This window comes from Saccopteryx leptura, chromosome 5, assembly GCF_036850995.1.
Source record: "Saccopteryx leptura isolate mSacLep1 chromosome 5, mSacLep1_pri_phased_curated, whole genome shotgun sequence".
NCBI lineage: Eukaryota > Metazoa > Chordata > Mammalia > Chiroptera > Emballonuridae > Saccopteryx > Saccopteryx leptura.
The window spans coordinates 171,964,001-171,982,346 of NC_089507.1; the positions used below are offsets into that span (position 1 = coordinate 171,964,001).

The window sequence follows — 18,346 nt, forward strand, 5'->3', positions numbered from 1 at the left end:
TAAAAAAATAAAATGATAAAAAAATATTATTTCAGAAGAAAACCATTTCAAGCCCTACTACCACTCATCTCTAATGTTTGTTTGCCTGTTACATCATAAAATAAAAATAACGTGAAAATATATATTCATATTTATGATTTTTTGCCTTTTGAAAGATTTTAGTTTTGTGCTTTTGCACTTTCTTTCATCCCTTGGAAGACGGGGGAAACCCATTACTGGCGGGAGCTCTGAACCACGTGAGTGAAAACCAGTCCATTACCGGGGCTGCGGGCTCTCAAGCCCCAGGTCAGAAACGGCCTCCAAGGACTTGGGCCCCAGAGGAAAGGTCTTTCCTCCTGCATTTCTGTTTGTATTTCCTGCTGCACTGCAGCCTCCGAACAAAGGAAGAACAGGGGTTGTGCAGAGAAGGCGACACCACAGCGAGTCCTAGAGACCCAGGCATCACAGCTGTGGGTTCCCAGGGATTGGGATATTGTTCCCTGAGCAGGGCCTAGGCTGCCTCTAGAACCACAGGCCTTGCTGACCACGGTCACTTCATAATAAAAGTTGTTTTTCTTCTGTTTGAGGTTCTTTCTTTCAGAGAAGACATTGATGAACATGGGGGCTAGTGCTTCTCAGAGTGGGGCTGAGTGTGCTTCCCCCCAGAGCTCCTCTGAGGCCTGTTCACCGAGAGGACAGCACCGAGCATGCCCAGGAGCAGAATACTTCCAGGAAGACCTAGTGAAAGTGGACGCTGCTGAGCAAGGACCTGAGGGAGGGACACGATGACAGAAATGAGCTGCCACACAGGACCCTTCTTCCCAGCTCTACCTCTGCCCAGGTCGTGGGCTCTATTAACCTATTGAGTATAAGCCTGGGACCCCAGCCAGGGCAACCCCTTTGGAGGGGACAGTCATGCTGCTCATAGGCTAAGCCTTCCAGGGGTCATCAAACTTTTTATAAAAACCGCCCACTTTTGCAGTGCTGGTAGACCTGGTCCCTACCTGCCACTAGTGGGCGTTCCAGCTTTCATGATGGGCCAATCGCAGCGCTGTTTGGTTGCACGGTAGGGACCAGGTTGACCAGCACTGCAAAAGTGGGTGGTTTTTATAAAAAGTTTGACGACCCCTACGCCATGCCAGGCACCTTCTTCATACACCTCCCTCTTGCTTTCCCCTTCCCCTCATTGCAGCCTGGCCACATTTTTGCTTTCTTGGTTTGTTGGGTGTTTCTTGGTTTGCTTTGACTTCTGCTATATCCCTTGCCCAGGGAGCTCGCCCCACCTTCTTCGCTGCCTGCTTAAACCGTCCTCAGCTTTCAAGTGTCAGATCTAATGTCACATCTTGGAAAGCTTCAGATGCCACATCTACTAGGGGCTTAGATTTGCTCTGACCCTTTGTCCCATGGACTGACACCGGTCCCTGAGGGTCTTTATGTTTCCTTCTTCCTCCATATTCATCTGTAAGCTCTAGTGCAGTGGTTCTCAACCTTTCTAACGCCGTGACCCCGCAATACAGTTCCTCATGTTGCGGTGACCCCAAACCAAAAAATAATTTTGGTGGCTACTTCATAACTGTAATTTTGCTACAGTTATGATTTGGATATGCATTATGTATTTTCCGATGGCTTTAGGCAACCCAACCGGGGTCGCGACGCACAGGTTGAGAATGACAGCCACTCAACCTTATGACCCTTGGTTCCCCTCCCCCATCATCCTCAACACTCCTCCACATATCTGGACCTCCCTCCTGGGTTCCTTCTTATTTTCTCCCTCAGTCAGTTGAGGCCTCACACAGCTCGTAAATATCTCTGAAGCTTCTCAAGCAAGGACCTGAGTCTAGAGTCCCCCTGTTAGTCTCAGAGGTACAGGAGGAGCGTGAAGTTCCCCGAAGTAGAACACAACTGGTTCATCTCCTTTCTGCTAAATCTAATACAGTAATCAGTTCAAGGTCACTCACCCCTAGTCAGAGATGAGTGTGGAGCTAAAGTCAGGGGGCTCAGGGAGGAGCAGCTCCTGCTGTGTTAAGCAGGAATCTGGGAGACTCGGGGCTTTCTGTCCAGGTGTCCCGTGTCTCCCTCCATACCTGGTGAGTTAGGATTTAGGAGTGACTTTCCCTTTGAAAGTGCCAAAGAGTCTCATACAGCCCCAGAGATTCCATGGGAGTCTCCACTGCTGTGTGACAGTCAGACTTGTCCTGTGCCGAGGAGGGCAGAGCTGGTGCCACCACTGCCCAGGGTAAGTACATTGTCTTTCTACCCTACAAATCAAGCTGAGAGTCTCCTGCTCTGAGAAGCTAAGACAGTAATCTTCTTTTGATCTTCCACACATATGCCTGCGCACATACTCCTCCTTTTCATACACATGCTCTCGGGTTCATTGTTCCAGGAAAGAGAAGGGACCCTGAATCCTTTATTCCCCACCACAGTGACCTCAGGGTACACAGGAAAGAGTGCTTACCTGGACCACTGGTCACTTTACCTTGGACCCTAGGGTGAGCTGCAGTTCTGTCAATCCCACACCTGTAAGTGTTTGCTTCATTCAGTCCGAGCTCTGACATGGTGTATTGAGAAGCAGAGCTGGTATACTGAGTTAAGACGATGCAGATTGCATCCTGCTGAAGGAGGGGGCACAGGCCACCCACACGGGGCAGCAGGGAGCTCCCTCAGCAGCCCAGCTCCCACTTTGGAGAAGTGAAAACTAAAGAGTTTCAATATATCCACACAAAGGAGGTAGAGTCACAGGATTTATTGTTTACAGATCTGCGAATGCGGGTGGTGAAGAAGCAGCAATCCTCTGTCCCAGGTCACAAGGGAGCAGGAGACAGACCAGGGTCGCAAGCACCTATACTTATAAGGTGGTGAGGGTGAAGGTCTTTAACTTTTCATGGGTTCTACTTATGTGGTTATTTTAAAAGGTGCCCTGGGAAAAATAAACAGGACGTTATGGAAGTGGGCCTTAGGTCAAGTCGATCTAAATGGCCAGACTCTGGGTGTGAACAGGGTTGTCATATGGCAAAACCTCCAAGCAGCAACTCTTTGGAACAGACTTAGTTTTCTAATTCTGCAGGGCCACGGTGAACATGCGTTTCTCCTGATCGATGTACACACGGTTCTTCTTTGCCTGCTTTGATCCAGTGGTCTGAACAAGGATGGTGCAGCTACTCCCATCAGCTTCTCCGCACCACTGCTGCATGTAGGCCTCCCACCTCGGACCATAGTGACACCGTGCACCCACTTGCTCAAGAAGAAAGTAGAAGAAAGGAAATAATGTAGAAAATAATAAATATGAGTGAAGTAGAAAGTAAATATAGAAAAAATCAACAAAGCCAACAAGTGTTTAAAATAAATAAATAAAAAAGCCCAAGCAAAATACTTATAATAGAGAGACAATTAAATAACCCATGTCGAGAGTGGAAAAGGGGACATCATTACAGACCCTGCACATATTAAACAGATAAAAAGAGATAAGATAATAAGTGGAAAAGATAATAAAAGGATATTGTGTCAATGTAGTTGAAATTTAAGATGGAATACAAATTCCTAGGAAAAATACTAATGAACATAAAATGAAATAGAAAACACAAATAATCTTACCATGAGGTAAATGAATCAAATCTATTATTAAAAACCTCCCAAAAACAAAACGCTAGGCTGATACAGTTTTTAAAAAAATTTTACTAAACATTTAAGGAAGCAATGTCTATCTTATACAAAAAAAGATTTTGAGGCTCTGGCCAGTTGACTCAGTGGTAGAGCATTGACCTGGCATGTGGAAGTCCCAGGTTCAATTCTTAGTCTGGGCACACAGGAGAAGTGACCATCTGCTTCTCCTCCCCTCCTCCCTTCTCTCTCACTCTCTCTTCCTCTCCTGCAGCCATGGCTCCACTTATTTGAGCATGTAGGCCCCAGATAATGAGGATGAATCCATGAAGTCTCTGCTTCAGGTGCTAAAAATAGCTCATTTGCGAGCATCGAGCCCCAAATGGGCAGAGAATCTACCCTAGATTGGGGTTGCTGGGTGGTTCCCAGTCAAGGCACATGCAGGAGTCTGTCTCTATCTCCTCTCCTCTCACTTAAATTTAAAAATAGTTTTTTAAACATAAAGAAGATGCAACTCCCAAGTCCAATGAATGAGACTAGCACAACCCTGATGCCAAAATCTGTCAAGGGCAAAGCAAGAAGGAAATGTATGGACAAGTGTAAGGCTTGAATTCAGGGTGACTTTTAAGCTAGAGCTCTCTTTAAAACTAAAATTTCCTTTACCCTATTTCTTAGCCAGACTCAATGCAGCACATTACCCCCCACCCCCCAACTGTGAGATAGTAGTAATTGCCTTCCGATTCCCTTGTTTAATGGCTTCCTGGCCTTCATTTTGAAATATAACAAAAAGTTTATCTTGCAAAAGTCAGGAAAAGGAACCTAGAATTAAAGGAGTTTAAATCACAACAAGTGTTTATAAAAGCCTAGCTACAGGCCTCATTTGGGCGCTGTCTTCTCATAAGCAGTCTTCTAGGGCAGTGGTCCCCAAACCCCGGGCCGTGGACTGGTACCTGTCCATGGGCCATTTGGTACCGGTCCTCGGAGAAAAAATAAATAACTTACATTATTTCAATTTTATTTATATTTAAGTCTGAACAATGTTTTATTTTTTAAAAATGACCAGATTCCTGGTGTTACATCCAAGACTCACTCTTGACACTTGTCTTGGTCACGTGATACATTTATCCGTCCCACCCTAAAGGCCGGTCTGTGAAAATATTTTCTGACATTAAACCGGTCCGTGGCCCAAAACAGGTTGGGGACCACTGTTCTAAGGGATCAGCTCCCTCCCTGCCCCCAGTAGCACCACCGCCCCATTCCAAGGGCACTGCAATCCAGCGGGAGGAGGGAGGGGGGACTGGCCTGCTTGAAGCCTCAGCCTGCCAGGCCAGCCTGGGACCTTGTGAACTAGCACAGGCCTCCTTTAGACAGTTGAGCCTGGAGATAAACCATTTGGAGAAACTGTGGCGCTTCTTCAATCACGTACAAAAACAATACTACGTTGTACCTATAGAGGCAGTGACGTCAGCCGCTTTTTCCAAGACCCCTGACTAACCTATAAATACTCTACTCCAACCCTTTCTGGGGCCGACATGACATTTGGGTCCATCTCAGCACACTTGCACCCACGCGTTTTAAATAAACAATCCTTTTGGAACACACCAGCCTTGTGTTTTCAGTTCGGCTCTCCCCGGTGATAGTTAGGCTCTCCTCCACCCATAGATGCAGGAAGGCTCTAGCCTGTCAGCTATCTCATACAGGATAAGACAGTCCAGACCTGGAGTTCTTTCCAAGTCAGACCTAGTCAGGGGTTTATACCGACCTGCCAGTTGCCAAGAGAAGCTGAAAGAGGCTTTCCCTTTTCCCAGTGGATCAGCCACCCACAGCTTTAACCTAACACAAGTATCACCCATGAACAAAACCACGGAAGTCTAAAACAAAAACTCAGCATGCTGAGTCCAGGGATATATAAGAAGGATAATACTCTCAGCAAGTTTTGTTTATGCCAAGAATACAAAATTGTTTGATCATTACCAAATCGATAAATGTAATGAGTATACCATATTAACAAAGTGAAAAATGAATAATCATATGATTATTTGAATAGACACAAAAGAAAGGATTTGATAGAATTCAACAGTCCTTTGCCTTGGAGAGCATTCCAAACCTCAGGAGTTAATCCCAGCACCCTGACTGTGCTGATCCTCTTTACCCCTAGGTGGGATATGGAACAACAGATGAGAACAGCTGCTTTAAAGTCCCAGCCCCAAACTCCATGAATAGCGAGACATCTTGGCACCAGAGGTCCCAGAAAAGCATTGGCAGGAATTGAGATCTCTGGGTCTTATGGTAGGTCTCTTTAGCCTATGGGCTAAAATTGAGACCACCATATAATATGGATAATAGAATAAATTAAGAAACTGGGCTGTTTAGACAAAATGTGTCCAAAAGGTTTGGTCCCATCCTGGAGGAGGCCCTGGGAGACTCAAGGACATCTAAGAGAAGCCTTGCCCCGCCCAATTCCATGAGACCTTAGGACTCAACCACCCACTGTGACAGATCACTCTGAGTGAGTTCAATCACTGGAGAGGGGACCACAGGGACCAGGACAGAGCAGGCTCTGAAGATACACAGCTGCACACACACAATACTCTTACCTGGGCCAATGGTCACTTTTACTTGGATCCCAAGGTCAGCAGCTCCGTTTCTCTCAATCCCACACCAGTAGACATCTGTATCCTCTTGTCTCAACTTCTCCATGGTCACGGTGAACACGCAGCTTCTCTGATCATCCTTGATAGACACACGGTCCTTCTTCACCTCCCACTCTGTTTCAGTGGTTGTAACAAGGATCTCACAGTACTTCCACTCAGCTCCTCGACACCACCACTTCCTGTAGGTCTCCCACCCTGGGTCATAGTGACACTGCACAGTCAGCGAGCCCTGTTCCAGATCACTCACTTCTTCTGGACCCGTGATTACGTATGATGAGCCTGGGAAACACAAGTTCATGTACCTCTCACCCCTACCCCGAGGGCAGGGCCACAGCCTCCTGCACTGTGAAGAGCTCCAATCAGTCCAAGGGCCTGATGCGTGGCAGAAACACACCTTCCACAGAACAGACCTTTTGTCCTTCAAATGTCCACAGGGTCAGAGTCACCAGGAAGATCTCCTAAGGGCACAGCTACAGATCTCACAGGAACCAGTAAGGACACCGAGCAGTAACAGCTTCTGGCAAATCCCTCCCTCCCCATCCCTGTGGCCCATAAACCTTCCTGTTTCCAGCAACATCCTCTTGCAGCATCTCTGTGTGACTCTGGTCTCCTGGGAGGAAAGAGTAGAAGGTCCATTTCATAGGAATATGAGTGCTGCCTGACCTGTGCTGATGACCTCAGGAGGTCTGCCTGAAGCACCCACCTCTCCTGGCTGTGCTAGGCTGTTCCTGATGGTTCTAATGGTTCCATAGTAAACACCCTGGCTGGAGAGCCTTTAACATTGACCAAAACACTGATGCCAGCTATGGAACCCACATTGCACAGATCCTGTTTTCTCTATTGACTAGTTTCGATTTCTTTGTCAAAATGTTAGTATCTGACGCCCTATTCTGTTGGCTCAGCAGTAGAACATTGACCTGACATGTGGAAGTCCTGGATTCAATTCCCAGTCAGAGCACACAGGAGAAGCAACTATCTGCTTCCCACCCCTCACCTTTTCTCTTTTTCTCTCTTAGCCATTGCTCAAGTGGTTTGAGCAAGTTGGCACCAGTGTGCTGAGGATGGCTCCATGGCTTCACCGCAAGAGTTAAATGGCTCGGTTGCCAAGCAACCTCTCTAGTGAACTTGTGGGTGGATCCCTGTCAGGGCACATGCAGGAGTCTGTTTCTCTGTCACCTGCCTCTCAATAATAATAATAATAATAATAATAATAATAATAATAAAGTCAATATGTGAGTTTTTCATGGATTTTTCTTTCTCTTTTCTTGATCCATGTGTCTATCGTTAGGCCAATCCACACTGTCCTGACTACCGTTGCTTTGCAGGAAGGCAGGTGTCATTGAGTAAAGCAGCATTGTGTTATCATATGTGTCTTCTGGTGCTTTCCTTTATTGTGTCATCTTCGAAAGATTCATGACACAAAGAAGTATTTCTTTATTGTAAGAGAAACAACCCTTCAAGCACAATGAAAAATGACAACTGTCACCTGGCCTCACTGACAGACCCTGGGAAGCAGTGAGGCCCTCGGCAATATGCAGAGCTTGTGACCCTTGCAGAGACATAGCTCCGCTTCTGCATCAGCCCACTGTCCTTGTGTAAGTGGTGGCCTGTGGTTTCAAGTCTTTTCATTTTTCTGGAGGAGCAGAAATCTAGATTTTTTGTGGCACATCTCAACTCTAAACCACTGGCTTCACTATATACAAGAATAAAGTCAAAATGAACTGATGACTTATATGTAAGACTCAAAACCAAAAACCCTTAGAAGATTTTACATAGGCAGTAAAATCTCAGACATTTCTTACAGCAATATTTTTTCTGATCTGTCTCCTTGGGCAAGGGAATCAAACAAAGAAATAAACCAATGGAACTACATCAAACCAAAATGTAGTGTGATTATTTTTTGTATTTTTCCGAAGTGAGGGGGATGGCAGACAGACAGACTCCCTCTTGTGCCCATCCAGAATCCACCCGGCATGCCAACCAGGGGGTGATGCTCTGCCCATCTGGGGCGTTGCTTCACTGCAACCAGAGCCATTCTAACACCTGAGGCAGTGGCATGGAGCCATCCTCAGCACCCAGGCCAGCTTTGCTCCCATGGAGCCCTGGCTGCAGGAGGGGAAGGGAGAGACAGAAAGAAAAGAGAGGGGGAAGGGTAGAAAAGTAGATGAGCGCTTTTCCTATGTGCCTTGGTAGAGAATCAGACTTGGAACTTCCCCACACCAGGCTAATGTTTTACCGCTGTGCCAACTGGCCAGGGCCAAACTAAAAAGTTTTTGCCCAGCAAAGGAAACCATCAATAAAATGAAAAGACAACCCACTAAATGGGAGAACATATTTGCCAATGAACATCTGATAAGAATTTTAAATCCAAACTCTATGAAGAACTCATACAACTCACCACCAAAAAAAAAAAAAAAAAATCCAACTTAAAAATGGACAAAGGGCCTTGGCCAGTGGCACAGTGCATAGAGCATCAACCTAGAGCTCTGAGGACACCAGGTCAATTTTGGGGTAGCCAACTTGAGCCTGGGGTCACCATCTCAATCTCTAGGGCACCGGCTTCACCCCTGAGGTTGCTGGCTTGAGCCTGGTCAAGGCACATATGAGAAGAAATCAATGGCACAACTAAGTAGAACAACAAGTTGATGCTTTTCTCTCTCTCTCTTTCTCTCTCGCTTTTCTTTCCTCTCTCTCTCTCAGCTTTTCTCTCTAAATAAATAAATAACCTGAATAGACACTTCTCCAAAGAGGACATAGAGATTGCCAATAGAGAAATGAAAAAGATGCTAAACATCACTAATCATTACATAAATGTAAGTTAAAAGCACATGTCAGAATGGCTATAATTAATAAATCAATAAGTAGCAAGTATTGGTGAGGATGTGAAGAAAAGGGAACCCTCGTGCATCCTTGGTGGAAATGCAGATAGGTGCAACCACTATGGAAAAAAGTATTGAAGGTCCTCAAAAAATTAAAAATGAAACTGCCTTATGACCCAGCAGTTCCACTTCTGGATGTATATTTGAAGAAATACAAAACATTAATTTGAAAATATATAGGCACTCTTATGTTCATTGCAATATTATTTACAATAACTAAGTTATAGTATCAACCTAATGCCCATCAATAGACATGTGTATAAAAATCTTTGGTACACATATGCAATGAAATATTACTCAGACATGAAAAAGAATGAAATCTTACCATTTGCAACAGCATGGATGGATCTAGAAGGTATTGTGCTAAGTGAAATAAGTCAGTGAGAGAAAAACAAACACCATATAATATCATTTATATGTGGCATCTAAAGGACAATGTAAACAAACAAAACAGAAACAGAGTCATAGGCACAGAAAAAGACTGATGGTTAGCAGAGGAGAGGGGTTTGGGACCAGGTGGAAATGATGAAGGGATTGAGAAGTACAGATTGGTAGTTAGAGAATAAATTGTGGGGATGCAAAGCACAGCACAGGGAACATAGTCACTAATACTGTAAAAACTAGAATTATAGGTGGAAACACTTAGCAAAGTTTATGGTTGTCTAACCACTATGCTGTCCACATGAAACTAACACAAAATAACATTGAATGTCAGCTGTAATGAAAAAATAAATACGTTTTAAAAACAAATGAAAATTTTAAAAAGAAAACACTGGCTTAATTAGAAGCAACAGCAATAAACACGACACTGGCCATGCCATCCCTGGTGCCGCTGGATCTGGAACCACATATGTGACTGGACCTAGGACCCCTTGTGCCGCTGGACCTGGGGCCCAATGTACAGTTGGACTTGGAGCCCCCGTGTGCCGCTGGAGTGCATCAGGGCCCAGCTCCAGGTGTCCATTCGGAAGGAGGGCTTTTGTCATGGTTTTCTTTGTGCTTTGTCAAGGTTTGATATTAGAGATGTGCTCATTTCACAGAATTTATCTGACAGATTTCCGTCACTTTTATTCTCTGAGATCAGAACATAATACAGCAAAGAAAATTTTGTTCCTATAGAATCCTAAGAAGTTATGTACAAAACTATCTGGCAAATTCTTTGCTTACTTAAAAAAATTTTTTTCATGCCCTGGATGGTTGGCTTAATAGTAGAGCATTGGCCCCGCATGTGTGGAAGTCCTGGATTCAATTTCCAGTCAGGGAACACAGGAGAAGTGACCATCTGCTTCTCCAACCCACCTCCTTCTCTTTCTTTCTCTCTCTCTCTCTCTCTCTCTCCCTCCCTCTCTCTCTCTCTCTCTCCTTCTATCTCTTCCCTTTTGGCAGCCATGGCTGGATTGATTCAAGCAAAATTAGCCTCAGGTGCTGAGTATGGCTTGTGGACTCTGCCTCAGGTGCTAAAAAAATGGCTCCATTCCCCGAGCAATGGAGCAACAGCCCCAGATGGGCCGATCATCGCCCCTTAGTGGGCTTGCTGGGTAAATCCTAGTGAGGGTGCTTGGGAGAGTCTATCTCCCTGCCTCTGCTCCTCTCACTAAGATAAAATTTTAAAAAAATTTTATTCTCCATGAATACTGACCTATTCAAGTATTTTTATTGTTCTTGAATCAAGTCTATTTTTTTGTTTGGTGTTTTCCAGAAAGGTATCTATTTTACAGAACATGTAGTTCTGTGATTATAAAATAGCCTTTTACAATTAAAATGTTCATAGCTGTTCTAATTACCCGTTTTGAATGTGTGCCCTGACTCATTTTTATTGGTTACATATACCACAAGACTTCTTGTTTCCCAATAAATTTATAGATTTAACTCTATCAAAGACAAAGCCAGCAAGGTGCTTTTAATCATATATATAACAGCTATACATATAATTCATATATAACATATATATAATATATAGATTATTTTAATAAACAGATGAGAATTTTTAATAAAATAATGATGAGTAATGAGGAAGGACCTGTCCTGCCAGATTCTAAAACAGCATCTGGCCATAATAAAAAAAAAAAAAAAACCCAGCTTGGACATCTAGCAAGAATAGATAAACAGCCAGACCTGTGGTGGCTCAGTGGATAAAGCGTCGACCTGGAAATGCTGAGGTCGCTGATTCAAAACCCTGGGCTTGCCTAGTCAAGGCACATATGGGAGTTGATGCTTCCTGCTCCTCCCTCCCCCTTCTTCTCTCTCTCTCTCTCTCTCTCTCTCTCTCTCTCTCTCACTCTCACTCCCTCTCCTCTCCAAAAATTAATTAAAAAAAAGAATAGATAAACATCAACAGAACAGAGTCAACAGCCTAAAAACAACCTAGTGTATTTAAGAAGCTCCCATAAACCACAGAAGACTAAAATGATGAGAGGGGAAGGGATGGGTTAGGACATACACGTTGCTGGATGCAGTAACCTCTCTGCCTGCTCCTGCTCCATCAGATAAATTCAGGGAGAGGAAAGAGGTCAGCAAAACATAGCAAATCAGTTTTAAACTAGAAGAAGCTAGAAGGGAATTTTTATAAAATTTCTGAATGAAAGAAAGAACGTTCTAAGCTGAAAATAATGGAAGACACCACACAAGAAGTCTGGAAATTTGACTATAGACAAATGTAACACTTGGACACACCAATAATAATAATAAAATACTAAATGTAGGAGGTTTCTAAAACCAGGAAAGGCAAGAAAATATAGTCTCCAGGAAGAACAAACCTTGTCAACAGCTGGATGTTAGCCCAGTGTGACTCATTTTGGATTTCCAGTGTCCAGAACTGTAACAGAATAAATTTGTGCATTTTTTTATTATCACAATGGGGAAAGGATGCTACTGGCACTCAGTAGGTAGAAGCCAAGGATGCTGCTAAGCCCCTATAGTGCACAGGAAACCCCCACAACAAAGAATGGTCTGGTGCAAAGTGTTAACTGTGCCAAGCTTGAGAAACCCTACCCTCAAGCAAGCATAGGGGCACGGGGAGAAAATTCTCCCAGTGGACAAAGCTTCAAGCAGAGCACCCGACTACTAACTGTGCCTGAAAGGGCAGGTGGCCAGAGGAACCAGGTTGCTCAGGTTCCTGGGCAGTAGATCATGCACATCTGGATGACCAGGGAAGCTGACATTGTTCACAGCCTGAATGTCCAATAAGAGTTTTCTCAAGAGCTGGGTTTCCATCTGAAGCTGCTCCAATTCTGAAAGGTCTCTGAGAAACTCCCACTGATTGTCTCCAGTCTACATCACACAGTAAGTTCCCCAGGAGCTTGACAGGAAGCCGCTCAGAACCTCTTGTTTGCACATGCACCCTGAAATGCCTCCTGGGAATAATGGCTGCTCTTCCACATTCTATTCCGTTTCCATTCATAACACTCAACCCACAGAGGGGAAGTGATTTGGAGAACTGTGATATTGGATTTTTGTCTGTCAGGTAGAAGAGGACTTAGAAAGGTGTGGTAGTGATGTCAAATTGACAATGGATGAACTGTTCACCTCACCTTATCAACTGTGCGTTCATACTGTTGTGTTATCCCAAATTTGTATGTTCAGGCATTAACCGCCAATGTGATGGTATTTAAAGATGGGGTCTTCAGGAGGTCATTAGAGTTAGATGAGGTTGTTAAGGTGGGAATGTCAAGATGAGATTAGTGCCTTTTTAAAATTTTATTTATTTAATTTTTTTTAAATTTTTCTGAAGTTGGAAACTGGGAGGTAGTCAGACAGACTCCTGCATGCGCCCGACCAGGATCCACCCGGCATGCCCACCAGGGGGCGATGCTCTGCCCATCTGGGGCATCGCTCTGCCGCAATCAGAGCCATTCTAGTGCCTGAGTCAGAGGCCACAGAGCCATCCTCAGCACCCGGGGCCAACTTTGCTCCACTGAAGCCTCGGCTGCGGGAAGGGAAGAGAGAGACAGAGAGGAAGGAGAGGGGGAGGGGTGGAGAAGCAGATGGGAGCTTCTCCTGTGTGCCCTGGCCAGGAATCGAACCCAGGACTCCCGCACGCCAGGTCGACGTCCTACCACTGAGTCAATTGGCCAGGGCCAGATTAGTGCCCTTATAAGAAGAGACACCAATGAGCTCGCTCTACTCTGTCTGTCTCTCTACCCCCCTCCCTTGCATATGCACGAAGTGGAAGTCACAGTGAGAATGCAGCTGCCTGTAAGCCAGGAAGAAAACTGCCACCAGCAACTGAAGAGTCTGCACCCTGATCTTGATCCCCACAGCCTTCAAAACTGTGAGAAAATACTTTCTATTGTTTAAGCTAACCAGTCTACACTACTCTGCCATTATGACTAATAACCATATATACTTCTTTTATTCATATGAAAATCCAAATTAAATAAATAATAATAATATGCACATTTCCTCTATCAGAGTTGTGTCTCTTGCTTATATGATGAGTGAGGTAATGGATAAATGGGGTCATTTTATTTCCCATGATGACTTCTTTCCCAGAAAGGATTCTCTCGGTGTCCCACTTCAAACCTTGATCTCTGATTTCTCAGGCGCTCACCAGGAGAAGGACCCCAGAGCTGGGGCAGCCATGTGGTCCTGCCCCCCTGGATCTGTCCTCGCTGGGCATCAAGCTCCAGCCATTCCCAAGGACTTAACATTCAGCCCAGAAACAGACACCTTCTAACCTCTGTTCTTTCCTCCCTGTGACACCGCTCTACATGTCCCCATTATCACACTGACCACACGCAAACACGGTCTGGTCTTTGGATCGTCTGGAGCAAAAACTGAGGCACATTCAAGAGTCTCTCTGAAACCCAACCTCTCATTTAATAATAAAAAATATAAAAAAAATAATGTATCTGGAAGATGAACCAGCCCTGCTATTTTTCCTGATGTGTCCCATTCCCTCAGGACAGACCCTCTCTCTACTGCCCAGCCTCAGTCACTCCAGCTCCTAAAGCCCGAGCTCCACTCACCTGGGGTGATGAGAAGAAGCAGCGGCAGGAGCAGCCACATGGTCCAGCCTGCCCAGGTCTCTCCCTGGTGACCATTAAATGCCAGCATCCTCCAGGGGCTTGAACAGAGCCCAGAGACAACCTGCCTATGATTTGTCAAAATCATTGAGTTTTGGTTCTCTCATCTACTTCCCTTAGGTTTCTGTCTTTATTTACTTCCTAATTTTATTAAGGCGGAGACAAGCTGTGTCATCACTAACAAGTGTGTGACTGATGTGTCTGTCCTCAATGATTTGGGGAAGCCCCACCCGGGTGTGACGGGCTGAGAAGGGGCCGCCCTCAGCATAGGGCAGGACGTGCAGCATGGCGGCGGAGGGGAGCTGAGAGCCAGGTGCCAAGGGGTGATGGAGACGTGCTGGGTTTGCATTTTGTGAAGGATGCAGCGCTCAGGGCTGGCACCCAGCCTGGCTGGAGAAACAGCCGCATTCTCAACCTCTCTCCAGGCAGCCCCACTGCGGGGCATCTCAGACCCCTTTCCTGCTCTGGGCCATTGTCCCTCCCTGAGCCTGACCCCAGTCCTCCCTCAGGACAGCTTTTTCCCAGGTCCTCAGTCACTCTGAAGCAGACACCTTTCCCCTTCAGCCTCATTTTATCCCAGATGTTTTATTCCCCAAATCTTTGAATATATCTTGGCTGTGGGCTCTTGACAAACTCCCTGCGCCAGGGACACTGCTTATTCTAAAGGCCTCCTAAGCGACATTTCCTCACCTGTTCTCTTCCTTTAGAAGTTCTCTCCCTCCTTCTCTACCACCTTCTGTTCCCTCTCCTCCCTCTCAGAATCAATTCTGTCCTCCCTTTTTAAGAAAAGTATTTCCAGCTGCTGGCAGGCAGAGGGAAGCCTTTGACTCAAGGTGTGCGGTACTTAGACTGTATCCCTAACTCCCAGTCTGGCCCTCTGTATGGCCCTGCACATGTTTCTGGAGGGCTCCCAGAAACTGGAAAAGCAACTTTTATCCAGAAAGCCAGTAGGTTTTAAAGTCCTCTGCTGTGACCATGGGGGGATTTGCAAGAAGTCAGGCAGGGAGGGAGAGGAACAGGACAACAGGTCAGGTCATCTGGCCTGCAGGGACCTTTGTCTAGAGTGGGTCGTGGCCTCTGCCCTTAAACAAGAATGTAGAGTCCACAGTATGTGGTGAATCAGACGTCCTTCAGCGGTAGATGATTCCAGTCTTGAGTCATGTTGCCAAGGAAAACAGAAACCACCTTTCTCCGGACATTGTGACATGTGTACAGTGTTAAGAAGTAAAGGTGATGGTGTCGCTACTTTTCTGCACGTAAAGAAATGTGCCCGTCCAGGAGCAGTCTGATTTTAGCGCCCGACTAGCCGAGTCCAGGCCTTTGGGTTTCTGAGACCTCATGGACTGCTCCATGGAAGCCTGACAGCTGTTTTCCATAAAATGTGTGAAACATCGAATTGGCCTTAAGGCTGGAGAGACTGGACAACACTTTTGTCCATTGTGGTTCATTCACGTCGAGAGAATTCTGTGTATTTCCCCCCCCCCCCCCCCCCGCAGTTGTGCAGATGATTTGGGTAAATTATGAAATGAGCAAAGGTTCTCGGAGTACCGGGTGAAATTTGACTCCATGAAAGTTCAAAAATGCATTTGGGGAAGAGAGACAGGAGTTCACCACCCCATCTGCCCTGCCTGTCGGGATCACTGATCGCTCCCCAGGGGTAGGTGCAGTCTCCTGCAGCTTGGAGTGGTATCAGTCATTGGATAGGTAAAAATTGGAAACAATCAAAAAGCCCTTCAATAGAAGACTGGATAAAGAAGATGTGGAGCATATACACTATGGAATACTACTCAGCCATAAGAAATGATGACATCAGATCATTTTCAGGAAAATGGTGGGATCTTGATATCATTATACAAAGTGAAATAAGTAAATCAGAAAAAACCAGGAACTGCATTATTCCATACGTAGGGACATAAAAGTGAGACTAAGAGACATTGATAAGAGTGTGGTGGTTTTGGGGGGAGGGGGGAGGGAGAGCGAAAGGGGGAGGGGGAGGGGCACAAAGAAAACTAGATAAAAGGTGACAGAGGACAATCTGACTTTGGGTGATGGGTATGCAACACAACTGAACGACAAGATAACCTGGACATGTTTTCTTTGAATATATGTATCCTGATTCATTGATGTCACCCCATTAAAAAAATAAAATGATAAAAAAATATTATTTCAGAAGAAAACCATTTCAAGCCCTACTACCACTCATCTCTAATGTTTGTTTGCCTGTTACATCATAAAATAAAAATAACGTGAAAATATATATTCATATTTATGATTTTATGCCTTTTGAAAGATTTTAGTTTTGTGCTTTTGCATTTTCTTTCATCCCTTGGAAGACGGGGGAAACCCATTACTGGCAGGAGCCCTGAACTACGTGGGTTCAAACCAGTGCATTACCGGGGCTGCGGGCTCTCAAGCCCCAGGTCAGAAACAGCCTCCAAGGACTTGGGCCCCAGAGGAAAGGTCTTTCCTCCTGCATTTCTGTTTCTTTCCTGCTGCACTGCGGCCTCCAGACAGAAGAAGAACAGGGGTTGTGCAGAGAAGGCGACACCACAGCAAGTCCTAGAGACCCAGGCATCACAGCTGTGGGTTCCCAGGGATTGGGATATTGTTCCCTGAGCAGGGCCTACGCTGCTTCTAGAACCACAGGCCTTGCTGGCCACAGTCACTTCGTAATAAAAGTTGTTTTTCTTCTGTTTGAGGCTCTTTCTTTCAGAGAAGACATTGATGAACATGGGGGCTAGTGCTTCTCAGAGTGGGACTGAGTGTGCTTCCCCCCAGAGCTCCTCTGAGGCCTGTTCACCGAGAGGACAGCACCGAGCATGCTCAGGAGCAGAGGCACCTCCAGGGAGGCTGGAGTGAAAGTGGATGCTGCTGAGCAGGTTCCTGAGGGTGGGACATAATGACAGAAATGAGCTGCCTCCCAGCTCTACCTCTGCCCAGGGCGAGGGCTCTAATAACCTATTGAGGACAAGCCTGGGACCCCAGCCAGGGCAACCCCTTTGGAGGGGACAGTCATGCTGCTCATAGGCTAAGCTTTCAGGCCCTGGTACCATCTGAGAGCTAATCTGCCGGGCCAGGCCCTTCCTCCTACACCTCCCTCCTGCTTTCCCTTCCCCTCATTGCAGCCTGGCCACATTTTTGCTTTCTTGGTTTGTTGGGTGTTTCTTTGTTTGCTTTGACTTCTGCTATATTCTTTGCCCAGGGAGCTCTCCCCACCTTCTTCGCTGCCTGCTTAAACTGTCCTCAACTTTCAAGTGTCAGATCTAATGTCACATCTTGGAAAGCTTCAGATGCCACATCTACTAGGGGCTTAGATTTGCTCTGACTCTTTGTCCCATGAATTGACACTGGTCCCTGAGGGTCTTTATGTTTCCTTGTTCCTCCCTATTCATCTGTAAGCTCTAGTTCAGTGGTTCTCAACCTTTCTAATGCCGTGACCTGCAATACAGTTCCTCATGTTGCGGTGACCCCAAACCAAAAAATAATTTTGGTGGCTACTTCATAACTGTAATTTTGCTACAGTTATGATTCAGAATGTAAATACCTGATATGCATTATGTATTCTCCAATGGCTTTAGGCGACCCCGTGGGGGTCGCGACCCACAGGTTGAGAATGACAGACACTCAACCTTTTGACCATTGGTTCCCCTCCCCTATCATCCTCAACACTCCACCACATATCTAGACCTCCCTCCTTCTTATTATCTCCCTCAGTCAGTTGAGACCTCACACAGCTCGTAAATATCTCTGAGGTTCTCAAGCAGGGACCTGAGTCTAGAGTCCCCCTGTTAGTCTCAGAGGTACAGGAGGAGCGTGAAGTCCCCCGAAGTAGAACACAACTGGTTACTCTCCTTTCTGCTAAATCTAATACAGTAATCAGTTCAAGGTCACTCACCCCTAGTCAGAGATGAGTGTGGAGCTAAAGTCAGGGGGCTCAGGGAGGAGCAGCTCCTGCTGTGTTAAGCAGGAATCTGGGAGACTCGGGGCTTTCTGTCCAGGTGACCCGTGTCTCCCTCCATACCTGGTGAGTTAGGATTTAGGAGTGACTTTCCCTTTGAAAGTGCCAAAGAGTCTCATACAGCCCCAGAGATTCCACAGGAGTCTCCACTGCTGTGTGACGGTCAGACTTGTCCTGTGCCGAGGAGGGCAGAGCTGGTGCCACCAATGCCCAGGGTAAGTACATTGTCTTTCCACCCTTCAAATCAAGCTG

The 18,346-nt window shown here is 45.8% G+C and overlaps 1 protein-coding gene across 3 annotated transcripts in view; it reads right to left on the minus strand.

Annotated features, from left to right (window-relative positions):
* LOC136406731 (CMRF35-like molecule 1) overlaps positions 1 to 18,346 on the minus strand; it is a 172,098-nt gene that overhangs the window by 14,557 nt on the left and 139,195 nt on the right. Inside the window, exons 1-3 of one of the 3 annotated variants that reach the window (XM_066386819.1) lie at positions 14,080 to 14,210; positions 6,177 to 6,512; positions 2,711 to 3,213 (exon numbers count right to left, since the gene is read on the minus strand). The exons of 1 other annotated variant lie outside the window; for it this stretch is intronic. In XM_066386819.1, the coding sequence (XP_066242916.1) occupies positions 3,035 to 3,213; positions 6,177 to 6,512; positions 14,080 to 14,167 (603 nt within the window). In that variant the 5' untranslated portion in view covers positions 14,168 to 14,210 and the 3' untranslated portion in view covers positions 2,711 to 3,034. Of the gene's footprint in view, positions 1 to 2,710; positions 3,214 to 6,176; positions 6,513 to 14,079; positions 14,211 to 18,346 lie in introns of those variants that run through there. One more of the 3 variants, XM_066386820.1, reaches the window with a different exon arrangement.